Below are 21,734 nucleotides of genomic sequence, written 5' to 3'. Positions count from 1 at the left end.
TATTTTACTCTGTTTATGCTACTGCAATAAATGAATGTTTCATTATAAAGGCTCTTTATGCATTTTTCATTTTGGGTGCCGGTAATTATGGTGGGCACTTAAGTATTTATGTTACCTCTTGTTTTTACTGATTGCAACCTTCAGGACATTTTTTTATCTCTTGTCTTAGAACAGCTAAAAGTCTTATTTTATGACCTTGAGGTGTTCTGATATGATCATGAAAAGTACAAAGTATAAAAGTTAAACTTAACCATTGCACTGGGAGCTCAGCTTTATCAATGTTTAAAATGATCAGTGATGAAGTTGGAGGGCAAAGAATGTCTTTTATTCCACTTACACACACCCATTTATGTATAGCTTCCAGGCAAGGCGTTTTTTGCCACCTATTAAAGAGAACGAAGGCAGATAAAGTCATCTTGTGATAAAAGCGGGCAGCAGCACATTGCTTGGATTTAAAGCTGCATATGTCAGAATAGTTTGTCTGGAGCAAGGTTGAAACTGATGTTGCGCAGGCATGGTGAAGACATGTCACACTAGTAAAAATTGCTACAGTGAATCCCCTTACACTGGATGACTTATTGATGAACGGACAAATGTATCAATGCAATTTCCTGTAGATTTCCACAACATTTCAACACCTTTTCCAGTTACATTAACTCATTTTTAAGACAATAACACTCTTTGCTTTCCATACAAGTTGTGTGGTCTAAGTCATTAATGTTTTAGTCTCCTGTGTTAGATGTTTAGCTTTAAAATTTAAAAGCATGTACCGGACTTTGGTGTAGCAGCTAAAGGTTCCCAGCTGCATCTTCATTTCTTCCACAGCTTCTCACCTTTAGTCAAATCCTGTCTGCAGCAGTGATGACGCACCTGGTAGAAACGTCACTCTAGCGCAAGTTACAAAACAGCAGAACTAATGTTGCCAGCGTTCAAACGTAGCCAATCGGACCTGCTATAATTATAACTTCCCCTGGTAAAAATACACAGGTCTCTGACAGAAGCTGCTGAGCTTGTCAGCACCAGTAGAGGAGAAGACACAGAGATGAGAGAGGTCCAGCTGCAGGTGACAGAGGATTGGAGAGCGAACCCAGGCATGTTCCTCCGGTGACTGTAGCGGAGCTGTTTCTTTATATCAAAGCGATGGGCTCGTCCCCTGAGCCAAAGCGGAAAAACAGATTGGAGCTGTAGTGCATCAAGTATAATTTTATATAATTTTACGGTGTGGACTTAATAAACTCAAAGTCAGAAGTTGTGTCAGCGGCTAAACCATTTTATGCTTGGGATAAGAGGTTTCCTGACTCTTAATATAGAGGCAAGGAAAAACCTAATAAAAGATTATTTTTTTAAACTCAAGTATTAAATTAAATACTAATCCTACAGGCCTATTTTGAAATAAAATAATAGTAATAATAATAATCTTGACCATAATTTAATGGATGGAGGGCCCCTACCTACCTCTACTTCTCACTTCATAGTGGACAGTAACACTGGTGTTCAGGATTCTTCCAGTTAATTGGCTTGATCCTTGGTGCTCATGGGTTCGTCCCACCAATTCTCTGTCATTTAGGGTGACATAATGACCACTAATAACCTCTTCAAACAGTTTATACCAGACACTCAGTAACAATCACAATTGTACGCTGATGCACAGATCAGTAACCAATTTGAGATTCAAACTATAACTTTCCAAATGTGTGGTTACTACTCTGTTTGCTGAGGCACAGTCGGGCCAATTGGTACAAAGATCAGTGTCAGTGGAGGTTTTATGAATTTCTTTTTTTTTTTATTTTTTTTGCCATTTTTGATCCTTGCCTTTGACTGCAGCCTGGTGTGCAAATGCACAGCAAACACATAAATTTAAAGTTGTGGATGTAACCTCTCTGGAGGTTTATTTCACAAGTGACTTCAATCTCTGGAAATGAGTCACAGACAGTCTTCTAAAAATGTTAGTTTTACATTTGTTTTATTCTGGACCTAACACCAAAACTGTGACATAAGAACATAAAGTATGTAATAAGTTTCCCAGTAAAATATAGGGCTGTTTTAACTGATTTAAATTTTTCGAGGTTATATTCCCGGGGCTCAAAATTGATTTTCTCAAGCTTCCACAGCAGCATTAACTTGGGAGAGCAAGTTGTCCACAGTGTCATGAATAAACACTCGGGTTATTTTTTTGGAAGTGCACTTGAAGCAAACTTTATTGGCAGTGAGCTTCCAGGGTGTGGTATTGATCTTGGTTGCAACTTCAACTTGTGATTACTTCTAAACTTTTCAAAAGAGTGCTGTATAATCCACACTGGGAGCTTCTCGGTTTGTCTGTTACTTACAGTTTGTTGCTGTTTGTGGCCTATTTATTCATCCGTTGTTTGCATATAAGCACAAATAGCTGGCCGATGAAAACATTCATGAAAGCTCACTAGATTCACTTTCTCCCATCTTCTTTGGTTAATGTGTGTTAAAGTATAGTGGTTCTTGAAACTGTTTCCCTTTTCGTGTCACAAATTCTTCTACAATTCAGCTGAAAAATAAATAAATGTTTTAGGGGTGGAAAATTGTAAACATGTTAAACTCCTGGAAGAAATTTTTGTTGTTACTCAGCCATCAGATGAGGGATATCAGGAATACACGATGGAAGCAAAAATATAAAATGTACAATACTTTGATCATGGAAGTGTTCATACCCCCTTGATATAAATATTCACTTGAAACATTTTCAAGTGAATATTTTAATCTATTTGACTTAACATCTCTCTTCAAACACAGATTTGAATTTGATAAACATATAATAAGTTCAGATGTTCTAGAGGAATGTTTTTGGCCATTTAAAGCTGTATTTTGCAGACAAAAGAACAAAGCTATCAGTCTGGAAAAACATAACAAAAGTTCATAGAATTTAATATACAATGGGTCTCCATAAGTGGAGAAAAAACAATGTGACAGCAGTGACACAGGATGCTTCTCCAAAATTTATGAAAAGACAATATGGAAGCTGTTTAAGGAGGCTGCCAAAAGGCCAGTAGCAACACTGAAGGAGCTGCAAGATTTTCTGCCAGGAAAAAAAAAAGGATTTCTGCCAAGCACTGATTGTCTTCTCCATATTTCTGCATGAAGGATCAAGACTATGCGAAAGATAAAATAAAACTCCCACCTTGCTAAAATCCACCCAAACTTTGTAGGATGTTATTTTCTGTTATGATCTAAAAAAATGACAATATTGCATTACAATTCCAAAATGTATGCTTGACAGAAATACAAACAACAACATGGAAATAGGATTGTTTTCAATCAATGGTAAGTCAGTTTTTATCCGAAATCTCCAGTGTCCAGAAAGATGAAGGTAAATTTTATTTTCCTCCTGCACAGAGAGTCCAAGTAATCTTCCAAATCAAAAAATTATATCTCCTCACCAGGTAAAAAAAATAAGGTTTTGGACGGGTAGACCAAGATTTCTGAACTAAATCTAACAACTAACAATTATTTCAGTAATCAATTAGTTTGTCAATTATGATTGACATGATTTATTGACTAATCAGATAAAAAGTATTAACACATTTTTTAATTTAACATTTTATTCAATGTTTCAAGTGTAATCAAATAAACAAACAATTTGATTGCTTTTTAAAAAAAGAATATAAATATTTTATTGCCAAAAGTGCAATTACACACTTCTCCTTTGGTGTAAGCTTGATCACTTGTGGAAAAGAAAGCATCTGCTGTTAAGAAAATTTGTCAAACATCAACATGTGAAAAGCTCAGCACTTTCTGCTTTACTTAACATCAGTCGAGAGCTAATCTGTTAATTACTTTTTTTGATTAACTGATTAATAATTGGATTGCAAAAGGTGCTTAACTGGAGAGATTTTACAGATTTTGAACTGGGTGAAGCTAAAACTATGCCACTTGAGGAGTTATCGTCAGAACATATTTACAGTCAGTTTTTTTTATTGTAAATGTAAAAAGTATGTATATACTTTGTACAGTTTTGGCTTAATTACTGCAGTTGATGAATATTTCAATAATCACTTAGTCATGATTAATCTAGTTAATCTTTTCAGCCCTAATTAAATCTGAAGGAAAATCTGTGGATTTATTTGAAGAGGGCTGTAGAGAAGAGATCTCCCTGTACTCAGGGAGTTTTGGAAAGTAGTTCTGTCAGAGTGGGCAAATATTGATAAGTCAAGATGTGGCATGTTGATAGACTCCTACGCTTTTGAGCGTTACTGTGGGACCCGATCAGGCAAAAACTGAACTGATATTTTTCTAATGCCGGTCTATATCTGTTTCTGCTATATATAAAAACTATTCACCCAGAAAAAAATATGTTTCAAAATAGACAGAGAGTATGGATGGGGGCTAAACTAAAGTGTCTTAAACGCCATTTATTTGTGAAACTCCATCATTTCCCCCAGTGCATGTTAATGATGTTCTTTCTGTTAGGAAAACCTGTAAACATTTGCTTGTATTGTAGTCTCACACAATACAGTCAGGCTGTATTTTCCTTTCTATCTGAAATATTCCTATCTAATCACTTCATAATGCTTTTCAGCACAACGCTTCTGGGTGCAGTTATTAACCGGAACTTTAGGTTGACAAATGGTGGGAACTGGGTCAGGAATCCTGCCGAGGCACATACAAGCTGATATTTGCATACACCAAAATATTTTGCAATAAGAGCTGCCAGAAACTAAATCTGGGACACTGATTTAATTATTACTCCATAGCTCACTGCATTTAAAGTCCCAGCTTGTTATTACCACATTAGCTTCTCTCAACAATAAGGAACAACAGAAAAACAGAGAGATTCTGTAAGCACATGGAGGAAAATAATACATGTTTATTAGATCGATTTTGCTTGACAAGCTCCTTGATCACTGCTAAAAACAGCACATCATTTCATTCATTTCAATTCCAACATTTCCTATGACACATTTCTGCTTTTAAAATGTTTGGTTACTACTTTTGTTATTTTTGAGCAGTTTAATTTCATCACAACTAGATTTATTTCGCAGGTTATCCTGTTTGCAATTCCACAATGACATATACCTAAAATTAAGGTAATAGATAATAGTAAATCAATCTCTTTCAGCTTTGCAGCTTTGATGTAAATAAGCGTTTTTACATTAAATAATGCCCAGATTTCTGTGCCATGAACTCAATAACACTAGAATTATAAAAAGCTGCACAAGCATAACAGATCATAGCAAAAATCATTGCAATGCACATATTTTAACTTTGAGATTCTGCAGTGTGTTTCAGGATTTAATGGTAGTCAGTACGCACTACTTTCCTGCATCCTATTAACAATTTGGCTCCCTGCTGCGGCTAACACTGCACCAGCTCACCTGGTGAGAGGGTCTCAATAAGCAGAATGAAAAGAAATTAATCAGCCATTTCCACACATCCACTAAAACCTTCTCACTCATCTCAGTTTGTTTAAATAGACTCCATTAGCTGCTTTGGCCACATTCAGGAGTAAAGCCACAGCATTTATTGAGTAGTTGTTTGTAGTGCTGGCCGGATTTGAATCGAGCAGAGATAGACAAACTCAGAGAGAAAGAAAAGGAGGGAGTGAGAGAAATAGGCTGAGAGCGAAGTAGTGAAAGGAATTTCAATGTCTTTGGCCCAATTTGCAAAGAATTATTAAACCACTGCATCTCGATCATCCTGATTACAAAACTGCAGTCAGCTGAAGTACCATATGTACTTCAGGGAAATACCCCACCTTGGTATCTGGGCAGAGCTTCTTCCTTCATCATGATCACATATAGTTTGATGATTGGAATGTTTTTTAGGGAATGTACTGCATTGCATTTAACATCAGTCAGCAAATAATAGCAGGTGGGAAACTAACTTAGAGAACGTTGTATGGCTGTGAATCTAAAATGGCCATAGGCTCAAATGAGGTTCTGATGGAGCCATAACTTTGAGCAAAACATCAGTGTTGCATTTCATGAGATATAAATTATTTAATATAATGATGTAACTTCCTGTTCTTCAAATACAGCTGATTGACAGTTTGCTGGAACGGCATGGGGAGGAGGAGTTTCTATTTGTCTTTCACACTGAGCTAGAGATCACAGTCTGCAACCTAGGACGGGCTCAAGGTGTTCAGACATCAAACTCATGCTCTAAACACTCTTTTGTCAAGGTTTTTTTTCAGCTCTAGTGATCTTTATTTGCAGCAGATCAGACAGAAAATGGGTAGTGAGAGAAGGAGGGACGACATGCAGCAAAGGTTTGAGATTTGAGAGTCGAATCCCAGACAGCTGACTCCAGTATCAGTTGCCTTCATCTATATGTCAACACTGCTGCGGGGTGTAAACACTCACGACTCAACTGAGGCTTTAGGTTTTAACTCATGAATAATCTTTATCCCATGTAATCAAGGGTAAATGTGACTTGGTATGTGTAGATCATTTGAGTAGATGACTAATGTTGTACCTCTGAGTTACCATTGTGTAGAAATGACAGGTTGTCAGGTCACTTTATATCTGTAATGTTCCCCGACAGCATTTGGCAGTAAAAAGACTTACTGGCAGCTTCCAGGTTCGTCTGTGTTTAATAATGCTATTGGATGTGTATTTACAGTGAGTGAGGCACAGACCACATCTCTGACAGATATTACTTTTCCTCCTGCATTTGATCTAATAACCAGAAGCATTGCAGGTCATGCTATTATTGGCTCAACATTATACCCGTCAAGATTTGCTGTATTATCATAATGATGATCACATGGATTACTCTCATTGATTCAGAACACAGTAATATCTTAATTTACCTCCGACATGCCATTTTCTAGTAGACTAGGTTTAATGCAATGATGGTTTTTCAAAAATAAAAATACTTAGTGATTCACTCATTCAGAAATTTGAAATTAACTGGAGTTAACCAATTTCTACTGGTTTTTAAACTTAACTATTTATATTTTAGCGCAGTGAATGCGCATTTCAGTTATATCCCTCCTTTTAAAGTAACTCAAAGGTCAAACTTAATATATATTGTAAATACCTGCACATATTGGCAATAATTTGTTTTTATCATTTGATATCTCTTTTTTGTTTTTATTACTTAATAACCAACTGTTAGTGGGTCTCCTGTACTGACAGCGAGTTCCTCATGAAGGACTCAAGCATCTTTTTGGCTCCATGTCCTCACTCATAACCTTTGACATGCATCAACATTGTACTCCCCAGAAAACTCGCTTTCATGTCTACTAAGACAGAGTTTGAACGGAGTCTATGTTTGAATGAGAGCTGCTAAAAAAAACTGAATATGATTATAAACTTAAAAATTCAAGATAGAGGAAGGGGGATAGATAAAACAAAAAATCCGATAAGAAGAAATAAAGGCATCAAAAGGAGCGCATGATTGGTGTTTCAGTGAGCTGATAGAGGAGCAGAGCAGGAGATGGAGTGTGCAGTGTGCTTGTTTTCTGCTGATACAGATCAGATTTCATAAAGATCCACATGACTGCCTCATAACAAGGGGATGGAGAGAGGAATGAGATGGAGATATGAGGCAGAGGCAAACAGAGACATGAAGAAATTGATAAATAGCTGCTTGCCCTCCCTGCAGCTGCTCTCTTTGTTTTTCCGGCTTGTGTTTTTCCTGTTGAGCGTTATATGATTATCCAAACTGTAATTTGGAAAGAGGACTAGAAAACGATATAAAGAAAAGAAGACATTATAAATTACATTTTAATTGAATCAGCGATTGGATGAAGTGTGGTGTTAGTTAGGAGTTGCCCTGATTTGTTCACCATTCATACTACTTTGACATTTGCCATTTCTGATTGTCTGACTTACAGTGACAACCATGTGGGCGTCATCACTCTTTCTGGTGCAGTCTGGCAGGAGGCCAGGCTAAGATCCTGTTGAGCCTGTGACATGCTCTGTCTAAGTTCTGAATGACGGACTGGCCTAATGTTTGACTGAGAGCTTAATAATATTTATCATATAACAGGTGGTGCAGGTGCTGAAGCCTTCACTGCTGTCACTAAAGTTTGAAAACTCTTGTGTGATCAGATTTACAATGCCTTGCAAAAGTATTCACATCTCATGTTAATAGTTTTTAATATGTTATTTCAGATTTCAAAACTTTGCATCTTCTCATAGAGTTACCAGTTGTGCTTCTCCTCTGATTAATGTTCTCCGTGCCAGCCTTTCAGTTCAGGTGGGCAGCCATGTTTTTCTAGCTTTGGTATTGTACGGGAAGATGGTGCTGAATACTCTGAGCTTAAGATTTTGTTTTTAACCTAATTTAAACATCTCTGCAACTTGGTCCTTGATACTATTTGTTCCTTAATGTTCTCTAACAAACTTCTGAAATCTGTAAAGAACCTCTGTACTTATATTGAGATTAAATTCCAAATATTTGGACTCTGCTAATTGCAGAGTAATTAAAATTTTGAATACCAGGTATTTCACAATAATGCACTGCTCTGTGTGATTACATCACACAGATCTGTATGAAATATAGTAATAATTGTCATTGTGATGCGAGAAACTTCAGCAAGTATGACTTGTTTTGCAAGGTACAACAAATACAAAACAATAAGTACAATGCTGTGGTACAAAAGTAACGAATAAGGGTAACTGGAAATGTGAGTTTGTTGTTCTGGCTTGTTTTCTCTAATTTCCCCCCTGCCCTTTATAGTTTTCAGCTGTAGTCTCTGGACAGAGGGTGTGTGGACATCAGACAGTGACAGCATGTGGGTGTGAGGGTTTAAAGAACAGCAATTGGAACAAATTGGAGTCACATTTGTACATGTACATGGTATATGTGGGCGTATTTGATGCCCACATACACTAAAAAGCTGTGACATTGTAGCGACGACATACATCCTCCTCCTTTGGCTTCTAAAACTGTGCTGACCTCTAAAATCAAGGACTCAACTCAGTTTTTTCCACAATATCTGGCACCAAGTCATCATTAATCCTTCAAGTTCGAAGTTTTGTTGAGCAGGGATGTGCATTGATCAGACGTCATTTTCCAGACTCTTCCATAATCCCCTAATTATATTTAAATTTTGGGAGCTAAGTCAAACTGTTGTCCTCTTTACCTTCTTGCTGTAAAGAGCAAGAAGGTAAAGAGGCAATGACTGCTAAGGCAGTCATTGCAATCAATAAATATTATTTTCTTGAAGAGTTATACTTGGACTCTGACAACACAAGTCGATGATGTGTGTCAGAGCAGTAAGGGGAATATTCGCAGTTCTTACTACCCATTGCCGTACATCTCCTAAAATATGAGAAATCTGATCAGTATGCGTCTGCACTCCCTCATTCTCCTCTAATGTCGCTACATTGGCGCTTGCTAAGTTTTTGAGTGCTATTCCAGATTCAGATGGTTTTGACTTGGAGAGTTCTGCATGGACAGTCACCAATTCACATCAGTGGACTACTGGATCCTTACATCTCCCTCGGGTCTCTGTGGTCCTGTGATCAAAGGCTGCTTATAATCCCAAATAAAAAACAGAAAGTTGAAGAAAACATCTTTTTCTTCTCAGGACTTCTCTTCCTCTGTCAATGAGAAAAAAGAATTCAGTGGCTTCCTTTAAAAGTCAGCTAAAATTTATATTCTTAAATCTGCTTTTGTTTAGTGTGTCTTGGGGTTTTCTTTTGTTTGTTAAAGCATTTTGTGAATTTTGTTTTGAAAACACATAACATTTTATTTATTTACTTTCTGATTGACTGTGCTTGTTTGACACACAGTTCCTGTGGTTTAAATTTTATCAGCTTCAGTATTGAATATTAGAACATTGCAAAGAAGACCAAAACCCAAATACTGGGTTTCCTTAAGCTGAACACACTGGTTTGTCCTGATTGGAAGATACATTATGTGTTGCATCATTGTGTGGACATAAAATGAGCCACACCAATTACTGTTTGAATGGGAATGTGCACTAATATGCTAGGTCATAAGTTGTGGTAAGCAGCAGACAGCAGGCTGGCTATAGGATCCCACATTTCAGCTGATTAACCAGCTCGTGTTGACTCGCTCGTTTTGTATTGTTACTCTATAGACAGGAGAAGAACTAATATCAGAATGGACTTTATTGACCATCACTGTGTCCACAAACAAGAAATTTAACTTCAGCTTCATGTGATTCATGCACTGACAGCATACAGAGATTAATTACAGGAAATATTACGTATAATAAGTACATTTAATGAAGAACTGATACAAAATCCAGCGGGGATTCACGTTACATTTTGCTTTGGTGTTTAAGAAAAGCAAAATGATAAAATAAAATAAATATAAATATTTTAAAATGGGCTACTGTTTCTCCTGACACTGACTTTAAATATATCTAATAGTAATATCTTTACCTGAATCAAACTGATTTGCAAATCCTTACACGCCCATAGTCAACACTTTAACATGTTTGTTTATTTCTCTGCATCTAAATCAAAGCAACTATTAATTAATTTCAGACATTTTTGTGTTTGTAATAACTGACTAATCATATTATTACAGCTTTAACAGTGCTGCTTTCCATTTTGAAAACTAGAAATTGGGTCATGTCACCCATTTTGTTTAAAACATACAATAATGAGCTTTTTACGTCACTTAAATTATGAAATTGATGCCCTGAAGGCAGAGCCATCCTACTTTGATACCAGTGACTCATTGTCTTTGACTCTTTTCTCACATTCATCCAAACGTTGAGCAGCAAGGAAAGAATAACAAAATGAAAATAAATGAGTGTACAATCTGATTATTATGCGACAGTGTAAATGAGATGTTATCAGCTCAGGTTGGAGTTTCTGAGCCTCTCGTGTCGCTACAAGATCTCTGCACAGCGGATAGTTTGTTCCCTGCTCTGTGCAGCAATTCAAGAGTTCCAGAGGACCAGTGACTTATGCTGTTGTAGCTAAGCTGTGAAGTGATACTATGCCTGCAAGGTTATAATAATTGTTTTGATCTGTAATCGTATTATGATAATGTACAATATTAAGTTTATTGTACAATTATCAGCTTTCTTGAGTAGCTATTTACACAGAGAGCCAAATCATGAATTGCAGTGAAGAGGTGATGAGGCAGATGCAGAGAACCCAGTTAATAAAGGATAATTTAATGGTGAAAAAGCACAAATAATCCAAAAGTCCAGGCAGCACAGAATGAGCAGAAGACTAAGGCTCACAACTGGTAGCAACTGGTAACAATCAAACATACAGAATTGACAAGACGAGACCGATTCAACAAGGACCCGACGAGAAACAAGGAACACAGGTGGGATTAAAGACACAGAGGGTAATCAAGGAACGAGACACAGCTGGGAACAATCAAGGGGTGGATGGGACAATAGGAAACTCTATTGATACAGAAACCTAAAATAAACTCAAAGAAAACCTCAAATCACCTCATCAATAAACTTAGAGGATGAGAGGTCTTGAAATTGGCAAATGATGTTGAATGAAGTCATTATTATATATTGGATTTTAATGTAATAGGGCACATATTATAAAACAAACAAAAATATGAGTTTCATTTTTTGTAAATAAAATTTTTATTTTTAATTCAGTAGTACAAAAGAAGTGTAGCAATACTCTGCATTTCAATTTATTTATCTTTTAGTTAAGTATTTTTGATTAATCGATTAAAATCTCACTTATTATTTCCCTTAATTGTGCATGAGTTTTCTTCGGAAATCTTTATATTACTTAATATTTCTATTAATTCTGTAATAGAAATATTACAGAATTAATATACTTCTAATTCTGTTTCAAGTTTAGGCCGACTGACTTGTTAATATGACAGTTGTCATTGAAAAAAATAGCTTTGAGTTCATTTCTTGTCTACTCTTGAATGAGTTTGCTTGCTTTGCCAACCACTTTATACCTGGAATGCAGAATCACATTCCTATTCTTCTTCTACTGTTTTTACTTTTACTAACATTTAATCACCACTATGTACACATTGATGCTAAATTTCACACTTATAAAAAAGTCTTTAATTACTTTTTTTTAGAGCAAACATTAAACTTTAATCTATAAATGACCCAAAATTGATGTATTTTGACCTAATACTATTTAAGAAAAAGCAAACAACAGGTTTGTAGCTTCACTCTTTGTGCCCAATATCTCTAAGGGATCCCCTGCTCTCTCACAACCTTTCTCTGACTGCATTTATAATGCATGAAGGCATTATGCAATGACCATGAATCCACAACAGCTACAATAGTGTGGCAGCTGTCAAAGCACCAGGATGCCAATTACCTCTAATGGCCAAGTGCCATCACTAACACTTCTCACTGACCTTCTCTTCAGCATTCACCTCAATGGTGCAAGAAAAAACAAAAAACAAAACAAAAAAAAGGCAGCAGAAAAAACTAAAGAGTCTGAAACAAAGAAGAAATGATTCTGGTTGTAAAAATGTAGATTAGATTGTTTAGAGAATTTTAATTAAGATGGAAAAAAAAGAAAGGCAAGAGGTGCAAATAATACAATCATGTAACGAGGGCCAGCTTTGGATTATTAAAGATGTCCAAAGTTGCCACCATCTGTCACATTTATTTGCCATGCTTTTGTAAATGGGTAAACAGTGTTTACCAATTAATGGTGATGCTGAGCTTTATGGATGCTTAAATCCCTCCTCAATAAGACATTTCACATCATTCCCAATTATGAATCACTTCAATCATTTTCCACATACAAATTTTCCCCTATTCATTTTGACTGAAGGGTTTTTTCAGCTGCACTGGATGAGTGGTAAACAGGCAGTCAGTCAGACTGAACAATTAAATGTGCATACTGCGTTACAGCAAAGAAAAACCACACATTGACTGTACTTTACTTTGTTGTTTAACTTTCTTGGATATTTTTGGAAAGCAAGGAGAAAGTGGGGTGTTTACTTAATACCCAAGGGAAAGTAGGAGAGCATTCAAACAGCACTGAGGATAATATACTGTTTCTGTTAAATTAAGTCTTGTTTTTTTTGTTCTCATAATCTCCTGCAGTTTTAGTTTTCTGCAGTATTTCTGCTAGTTTAGCTTTTTTAATACTTCTCACAATGAGAGGACTAATTTAACACTTCAGAAACCTGCTGTTTAAGGGCTCTTTTGCAGCAGTTCAAATATTTAGATCCTTTTCATGGAGTAAAAAGCTTGAAAGTAAGGGTATTTCAGCAACACAATTTGCAAATGTTCAGTGGAAAATAAAATAATTCAAATAATCTATATGACAATGCCAGCATATAAATTGCAGAAACTGACATGTTATGTGCAACCAAACAACTAGTGCAATTAAAAAAGTAAGAACCTAGTTGTATAAGTTAGGAGCAGCAAGCTATACTACTATATAGTTGCTGATTTTCTTGCATTTCACTTGAGTGCTTGAACACAGAGTTCTCAAGTCAGATGTTTTTTCTTTTTGCACTATAAAGTTCATTCAAATGTATTGCCCTATTTCTCAAAACATTACATTATGTGACTAGTAGAGCAATACTTTTATACATAAAAATGAATACAAGTATGTAAAAAAGAGAAATTCTAAAGTGAAAAGGTGTTCATGTTTTTCACCTGGCTTTGACTGTACTCACAAATATAAGATAATGTTGTTCAATGTCTTATGTGTTATTGAAATTGGAGACAGTTGATGTGAATTGTTGGAAAGCTTTGTGGCTTAATGTTGAATTTATTCTTATTTCAGGTACAAGAATGGCTATGTTTGAACTGTCAGATGCAGAGAGCGCTGGGGATGGATATGACCACACCACGTTCCAAGAGTCAGCAGCAGATTCACTCTCCTTCTCATCCAACCCAACCTGAGCCCAAACCCGAAGCTACCAATCAGCCCGCACCTCAACCTCAACATCAGCCTCAACTTCAACCGCAACCTCAACTCACTCCTCAGAAACAGCCTATGGCTCAGCCACATCCAGCGCCCGGCCCTACCAAACAGCCTGTTGCAGGTGGTCCCGGTCATCAACAACCCAAACTGCCTCCAGGGGCGGTCCCTCTCCCTGGAATGGCCAAGGCCCCTTCCCAGCCTGATCTCTCTCGAGGCTCGCCGGCCCACCATCCCCAGCAACCCCGCCAGGATCAGACTCGCAGTGCTGGAAGCTCCCCATCACGACAGCCCCCTCCCCCAGAGCAGACATTTGGAAAGCTGTTTGGCTTTGGCGCTTCCCTTCTAAACCAGGCCAGCACTCTCATATCTGAGACCACTCAACCCCAGCAACAACAGCAGCCCCCAAAACCGGCTCCCAAACCTGGGGGGCCTCCTGGTCCAGGACCCGGAGCAGGTAAATCACCGGGACCGCCTGCACAAGGGCCACAACCCCCACTTCAGCAGCAGCAACGACATGCTCCCCCAGAGTCTTCTAAACCCAGAGCCTCTTGTCCCCTCTGCAAGACTAACCTTAATATCGGCAACGCCAATGAGGAACCCAACTACAACACCTGCACACAGTGCCACTCCCAGGTGTGCAACATGTGTGGATTCAATCCCACTCCTCACCTTGTTGAGGTAAGGCTCTGAGTCAATTTTTCTTTGCTTCTTGTTTTTCAACTACTCCACAGACAAAAGTTAGGGCTCATTAAATTATTTATTGTTTTGTTTTTGTCAGTGGAGCCAGTTGTTGTTGTTAGCTCTCAGCAAAAAGGTATAGATCCCAGCTGAAGTCTTTCTGTCTTGAGTTTGCATCCTCTTCCTGTTCATGTTTACTCCAAATGCTGTCAACGGGTCAGAAAATTTCTTTTTTTTAAAAGATTCCTTATCATCATCCCGTCTCATACCTTTACATTCACAGACAACAAATTTAATGTTACTTCAAATTGTGCTGAGATCCTTATTTAGTTTAGTAATTCAAATCAGAAAGTGAAACTCACATTGTTCAACTTCATTGCTCACAAAGGGATATTTTCCAAGCAGTAATTTGGGATGATTATAGCTTACAGCTACTAAAAACCTTAAATTCAGGCTAAGACCAATGAAAAAGGAATTTTACGACAGAAAAGTTGGCCCACCCAAAACTTGGTCAGGACTCCGTTTGAATGGATTATTACATCAACACTGAACTGAATTGATCCACTGAGGTGTTGAGGTTGCTGTAGTAGTTTTCTTGAAGGATGACAGTTTAACTACACAATTGAATTATTTATCCAGTATCCCTGCCAACAGTTGCACTAATATCATTATTTTAACTTGGTGTAGTGATGTTTGAACAAGTGGTGCTTGTGATGCGTTTTAAGCACTACTCTGAAGAGCTTTGATTGGCTGCTGGTCTTCCTGCGCTTGCCAAATTTCCTGCCAATCTCCTCACAACAATTCCCCACCTCATAAATGTTCCACAGGTTTCAGGTGAAGCCTGCTGAAACTACTCACAGCAGTTCCCACATCAATTCTTAAGGGTGAAACTTGATGCAGGATCTCCAAAAAACTTTGATTTTGTGCTTCTTCACTCTTCCTCTATATTCTTAATTTTTAAAGAAATCTTCACAAGACTGTAATTATCTGTACTACTTGTGTTTCTTTTTCTACTGAACTTTTTTTCTTCCTCTCATCTGTCCATTAACATTCTTGGATACAGCACCATATGAACTGCTAACTTCTTAGCAATGCCCTTTTGTGACTTATCCTCATTGCAGAGGGAGTCAGTGACTCTACTGTACAATTGTCATGTCAGCAGTCTTCCTCATACTTGTGTGTATTAACGTATTGCACTGTGTTTGTTTAGAACTGATCATTTAAAAATATTGCAATGGATGTTTCCACAGGAGATTAACTGCTATTTGAGGTGTGAGCACCATATCAGTTATGCTGATTACTGTAGAATCACAACAGGTTTTCAAAAAAAAAAAACTTTCTCCATCCTCTTTCAGTGTGTCTTAGTCAGCACCTGCTGGGTTGTGCGCTGGCAGAGTCTTTCATCTAGGTAACAGAGTGAAGTCCAAGCTCTGACTCACCTCATCAGTGATTTTGGCCAGGGGCAGCACACAATATATGACCAGTCTGCAGGAAAAAGAGCCTTATTAAGGCCAATTAAATATATTATCTTTGTATTTATTTGACACGCAGGGACTATATTCCTCGTCTCATTCTGCTTCTTGGCGGGGGTCTGGTTGGTAAAAACAGGGTCTTGCAATACCTTCCAGAGTCAGGCAATAACAGATTTTAATTATGCAAATCAAGTCCAATTGAATGATAGCAGTAATAACAGGGTTGCTGCAGAGCGTTGGCTTTTTATGGGAATGTCTTGTCTTTCCAGGCATCTGGTTGTCACAGGCACTAGCAGAGGCCATTCATAGATCGCTATGGAAACAGAGAGATAATTTGTCTGTCAGCCATCCCCTTTCATGCTTGGCTGCTGCGATGCAGAATGTGTCCAAAAACTTTCACACTGCACTGTTCTGTATTCAAGACAGATGCATTTGTTGGGTGTGTTGCGTTTCTCCTCCTTGAGTTACGGTTGGTTACTTGCTTCAACACAAGGTGCATTTCTTTTGTTGTTTTTTCTCCTGCAAACTTCAGCTGGATTGCTCAAGAGTGTAATATAAAATGTTTAACATTTCTAGGACTTTTTATTTTTTTATCTTCACTGGTTAGTGATATTTTGACTGTCAGTTTGACATACTGTATTCCTCCTCCTCATCCTCATCCATTTGTTCACAATTTTTTTTCACTTTTGTTTCTCTCCTTGTTTTCTTGGCAGTGTTTCATTAGCTTTAATGTGGGTGTGGTGACGTAGCTATAGCAGAAAAAGATGCACCACATCTACTGTTGTGTCAGATACTGTTTCTGCTTTTTCTCTTGGGTTTAAAGAATATTTGTCACATGCAGACTCAGGCTGATATGAAAGTCTGTTGATATAACCTCAAGCAAAAGTACCACAGGTATTGACAGGATTGAAGAATAGCATTGAATAAACATATTAACATGCAAACTGCCTTCTTTTTAAAAAAAATGCAAGCAGTAAAACAATATAATTTATATTTAAAGCTGCACAATGTCAGCCAATTACATGGAAGCAATTTAAGCCTAGCATCACAATGGAAAATAAAAGGGTTTTTAAATGAGTCTGAACATAGCATGTAGGTATGTGGTAGCAGGTTTTAATATTCCAGGAATGCTGATCTGCTGAGACTCTCATACAACCATTTCTCAGGTTTACATAAAATGGTGTGAAAAGAAGAAAATACCCAGTGGACGGCAGTTCATGTCAGAACCATCTTTAAACCTACAACACGTCAAACCCTGAATCACATGTGCTGCAGAACCGCTAATGACAATAGGTTCCACTTCAATCAGCTAAGAACAGGAAGTTGAGGCTCCAAATTGCACATTCTCACAAAAATTGGTCCACAAGTAGAAAAATGTTTCCTGGTCCAATGACTCTTAGTTTCAGCTGCAACATTCAGATGGTAAGATCAGAATTTGGCATAAACAACATAAAAGTATTGTTTTATTATGCCTCAATGTTTAGGCTAATAGCTGTAGCAACCTTTTTATTTAAGAGCTACTTAAAGAGTGATGTTTCTCTCCACATCTGACTCTGAAGGTGAAACTCAATGTTAAGGTGTTAGGGAAAAAGTAAAGGTAGCGCTTCATGCTCGTTTCAGTAAGAGATGAAAAATATCAGTGACAGAATACCACCGTCAACACTGATGCTGATGATGCGAGTTGTCAATATTTTTGTTTTCAGCTCCTGTGATATCAATCATGCCATCAATGTTCGCACCTTGTTTCTCGTCTGCTTCACTGGGCACTGGATCGATGTTGATTTCACTTCTGTGCAAGTCATTGTACAAGCAGAGGTTTGCCTGCTGCACTTTAACACCATCAGCCTCTTCTCTTTTATTCAATGCACTAAAAGGCAACAAAAAGTAGCGGTGAAGATCAAAAAAATGTGATTGTAAATAATCCACCTCAATAAACTAGATTATCATCAAAAAGTGGTTTGACTTTTTGATGATGTCATTAACTTTGTGTCTCATCTGATCTTAAGTTTTGTTATATTTGGACATGATCTGTTGCTTTTTGGGATCTTTTAGAAATATTCTTTTTTCTTTTTTTAATAATTTTTTTTTCTCCAAAGAGTTTTTGCGGCACTAGTGGCACATATTTTTGACAGTAGGCGCCACCATATTCATCACGCTCCATATTTAGTTTGATTAATTTTCTGACTGTGCAGGTCTAAAAGGAATCATGTTATCACAATTAATTCATAATTAATCATTTAATGAGAGGCTATAGTGATTCACACAGGGTCAAGCTGTTTAGGTAGCTTTTTCCCCCAATTATACTACTTTTTGTACTTTTTCACAGTATATCTGTCTGATATATATCTGTGAGTGAGTAAATAGTTTTTCACAGCACTCTTAGTTTGAAACCAAATAATGTTGATGTGGGAAGTGTGTTGGTAAGTTAGTTTTGCATTTGTGGGCAAGAAATGGTTTATTTTATTTTGTCAACTGCTTGACGCTAAAACAAATATAAATCATTAACATTCAAAATGATTTATTTTTAAAAAATGTGACTTATTTTAATGCTACTTTATGTTTTTCTTTCATTTTGGCTTTCTTTATAGCAAAAGAAAAGGTTCCCTTTTAGAGCTGACAGCTAAGAAAATATTTTTGTTAGAAATGCCACTGCTAACTGAGAAAAAACGGCAAGAGCGTGGGCTGAATTAAAAGGCCCGTAACTTTGTTTTTGTGTGTGTGTGAAAACAAATCAGTGTATTATAACTTCTAAAAACATTGATTTAATGAGCATTTGTGCTCTTTTTCAGTGTCTAGCCCGCCCACATAATTTGAGAATTGGTTAGCACATCATTTCTTGTGATGTTTTGTTGCATATGAGAATTAGATTATAGTAGAAATATGTATAAAACTTCATTTTCTGTCATGTTACTGGTAACACAATGCATAATTAATTTGAAGAAAATCAGGCTGAGCCGTATAAAAACACTGTCAGCTCCTTTTTGATCTCAAATGAGATGACGAGTGGCGGCGTCTGTGCGAGAACGAGTGGAAGAAACGGAGAAAGTGGGGGCAGGAAGGGATGAGGTGAAAGATTGTGGAGAAAGTGAGAATCAGAGATAATGAGTGAAAGGAAACCAAATGTTTGTCACTTTGCAAAATATTTCACATCAATTAGAGCTGCAACTCATGTTTGGCTCTGAGTAAATAAGATGTCCTTGTTTTGGGACTTATACTTTCATATTATGCTTCTCAAGTAGATGAAAAACCCAAAGAGTGTTCTTGCTTTTTCCCTTGGATTTGGGTGTAAACATGACGTACTGTATTTTTACTGTGTCTGCTGCTCAGTCTGATTTCCAGCACTCTAAAGTCAGACCTCATTCCTAAATGTCTTCATTATTCTGTCATTTCCCTTTATACTGCAGTCTAAATACAGAGTTACTGGGTTGGTGCTCCGCATTAGCTTTTCCTCAACAGTACATACAGGTAGACTGAGGAATGTTGTAATTCATCATCCCTCAGAGCCCAGCAGTGGCAAACTGTATAGCACTATTTCTTTCCTTGTCAGTTTTCCTATGTGGCTAAATTTTTCGTCCCTATGGTTTGGCAGGCGGTGTGCTTTGACTCTGTGTGTCTATTATTATGATATAGAAGCCTGCCCTCTGTTTATAATGAGGTGGAAGCCCTGAGTGGGTCATAAATAAAGTAGTGAGCTATTCACAGAACTCTAGAAAAGGTGTAGAGAAACAGAAAACATAGCTCATCAATATTTCAGATGGTCATTGTAAATAGTTCATGGGGTGTGGAACAGTGAGAGAACTGTTTGATTCCACATGTCAGACATGGTCAGCATGTATTGATGTCTGAGTGAGCTGTATATGTCCATGCATATATCTCTGAAGAGAAATGCACACGTGTATTTGCATGAGTCCGTTGAAAGCTATTAATTTAACTGTTGCATAAAATTTATGGGAGCATTTAACAGCATGCACACAATTATTGTTTTTCTACTTGGATCTGTGCAGATCCAAGCAGGGGTGTCCAAAGTCAATCCTCACAAGGGCTGCTATCATGCATGTTTTAGTTCGCTCCCTGGTTCAACACACCTGGAACAATGATGGCTTGTTCACAGGCCTCTGCATAACACTGACAGGCTGAGGAGATGTAACTACCAAAAGGGAGAAAACTATAACATGCAGGATGGCTTGAGGAGTGACTTTGAACACCTCTGGCTTGGAGACATTAAGATTTATCAGACTAATTTCAGTTATAACACAAGTGCCCTTGATATTTTTCACATTTTGTCACAATGCAATCATAAAATTTCTCTAATAAATAAATGTTTGAGAATAGTTTTTTTTTTTTTTACTGACTTAGTGGCTGAATCCACTGGGGTTTATTTAGGGTCATCAGATGAATAAATAGACTCACTGGTTAAAACTGTAAAACATATTTAGGTCTGGAAAAAAAAGTGCACTTAATCCCATTGAAAACCTCCTGGTTATGCCACCATATATTGATTTCCGAACTCTTCCTGGGTTACAACATTTATATTGCTGTTTCTAAATGAAAATTAACTTATTTTCTTTGCATTATTTGAGGTCTGAAAGTCTAGCTGACTTGCAATCCCAAAGTTGGGGGTTTGATTCCAGCTTCCTCCTGACATAAAATCCCAATGAAACACATTGAAGCATGGAGTTGTATGGTTGTATGGTGAGAAAATGAGAAAAGATTCATGGTTATACTGAGCATTTACACAGTAAACTCACTGAAAATAATCTAAGTTCAACTCACAAAACTAGTCAGTGACTCATTCTTTCACTTTCCTACTGTAAGATCCAGCCATTGGTACCCAGAGGAAAATATCTATACAGTGGTACACAAAAGCAGGCTCATTGTGTTATATGCACATCTTTGGCAGAGCAGCAGCAATTACTATGCTTAGGAATGTATATATATAACTTCAGTCAGACTGTCTGCAGTAACTTAGTGCGATATCGACTCATTTTTATATGTGCTGTGGGAGACGTTTTGCTTTTTCCACGAGTTGTCAAAAAAATTCCACTTAACGCGTTCAACCGTGAAAACATTTCTTTGTGCAAAGTAGCGCGGTGCTCATTTATATGTCACTGAGAGAGGTATATCCTATCTAGGTGTCATATATTCAAGATTTCTAATTTTTAATTTGTATTTTTCCACCAGGGCTGAGTGCCCTTGTAGATAAAGCAGGTATTTATAGAACATATGTAGAATGTGTGCAGATCTCTTAGATGGAGACTCAGTTTAGATGAACATGTCACTCTTATTCTCAAATGTCCTGGAAATGGTTTCTGAAGGTTGGCACCAGCCTGTGTCTCCCTCAGGAGTCTTATACAAAGCCAGATGGCTGGTGGCATCAGGCATCCAAGACTGTCGTGTTCATGCTGGTTGCTCCCAAAGTGACGACAGTGCCCCGTCACATGATTCAATCCTGCATCCGCTCCCAATCAGCTGGATACTTCCTTCTCTTACTTTAACATATCTTCAAGAAGTCTGCTTACCACACTGAAACACTTAATGAATAAGTATCCAATGGTAGATTAATTTTTGCACTCAAGAGGGTCTGGAAACATGAACATTATTATAGTTATTTGCACAAAAAGTAATTTGTACAGATATCATCTTTTATTCTTAGTTTAAAACGTATTAAGAGTGTTATTATAGCTCAAAAACAAAAACAAAATGAAGTATTCAGTACATCACATACAAAAACATGTCAATCAAAATAAAAGAAACCAAAATAATTTCTAAGATGGCTAGAAAGCTGTTGGAG

At 37.2% G+C, this 21,734-nt stretch overlaps 1 protein-coding gene across 3 annotated transcripts in view; it reads left to right on the top strand.

Annotated features, from left to right (window-relative positions):
• The window catches only part of bsnb (bassoon (presynaptic cytomatrix protein) b), an 83,926-nt gene that overhangs the window by 18,538 nt on the left and 43,654 nt on the right, over window positions 1-21,734 (top strand). For all 3 annotated transcript variants that reach the window (XM_055027214.1, XM_055027212.1, XM_055027213.1), the window contains exon 3: window positions 13,653-14,471. In XM_055027214.1, the coding sequence (XP_054883189.1) occupies window positions 13,653-14,471 (819 nt within the window). The remainder of the gene's footprint in view (window positions 1-13,652; window positions 14,472-21,734) is intronic.

Source organism: Poeciliopsis prolifica, unplaced genomic scaffold, assembly GCF_027474105.1.
Source record: "Poeciliopsis prolifica strain line A6 unplaced genomic scaffold, Auburn_PproV2 SCAFFOLD003, whole genome shotgun sequence".
Classification (NCBI taxonomy): Eukaryota; Metazoa; Chordata; class Actinopteri; order Cyprinodontiformes; family Poeciliidae; genus Poeciliopsis; species Poeciliopsis prolifica.
Note: the sequence above shows the minus strand (reverse complement) of the source record. Positions and strands in the feature narration are given on the sequence as shown.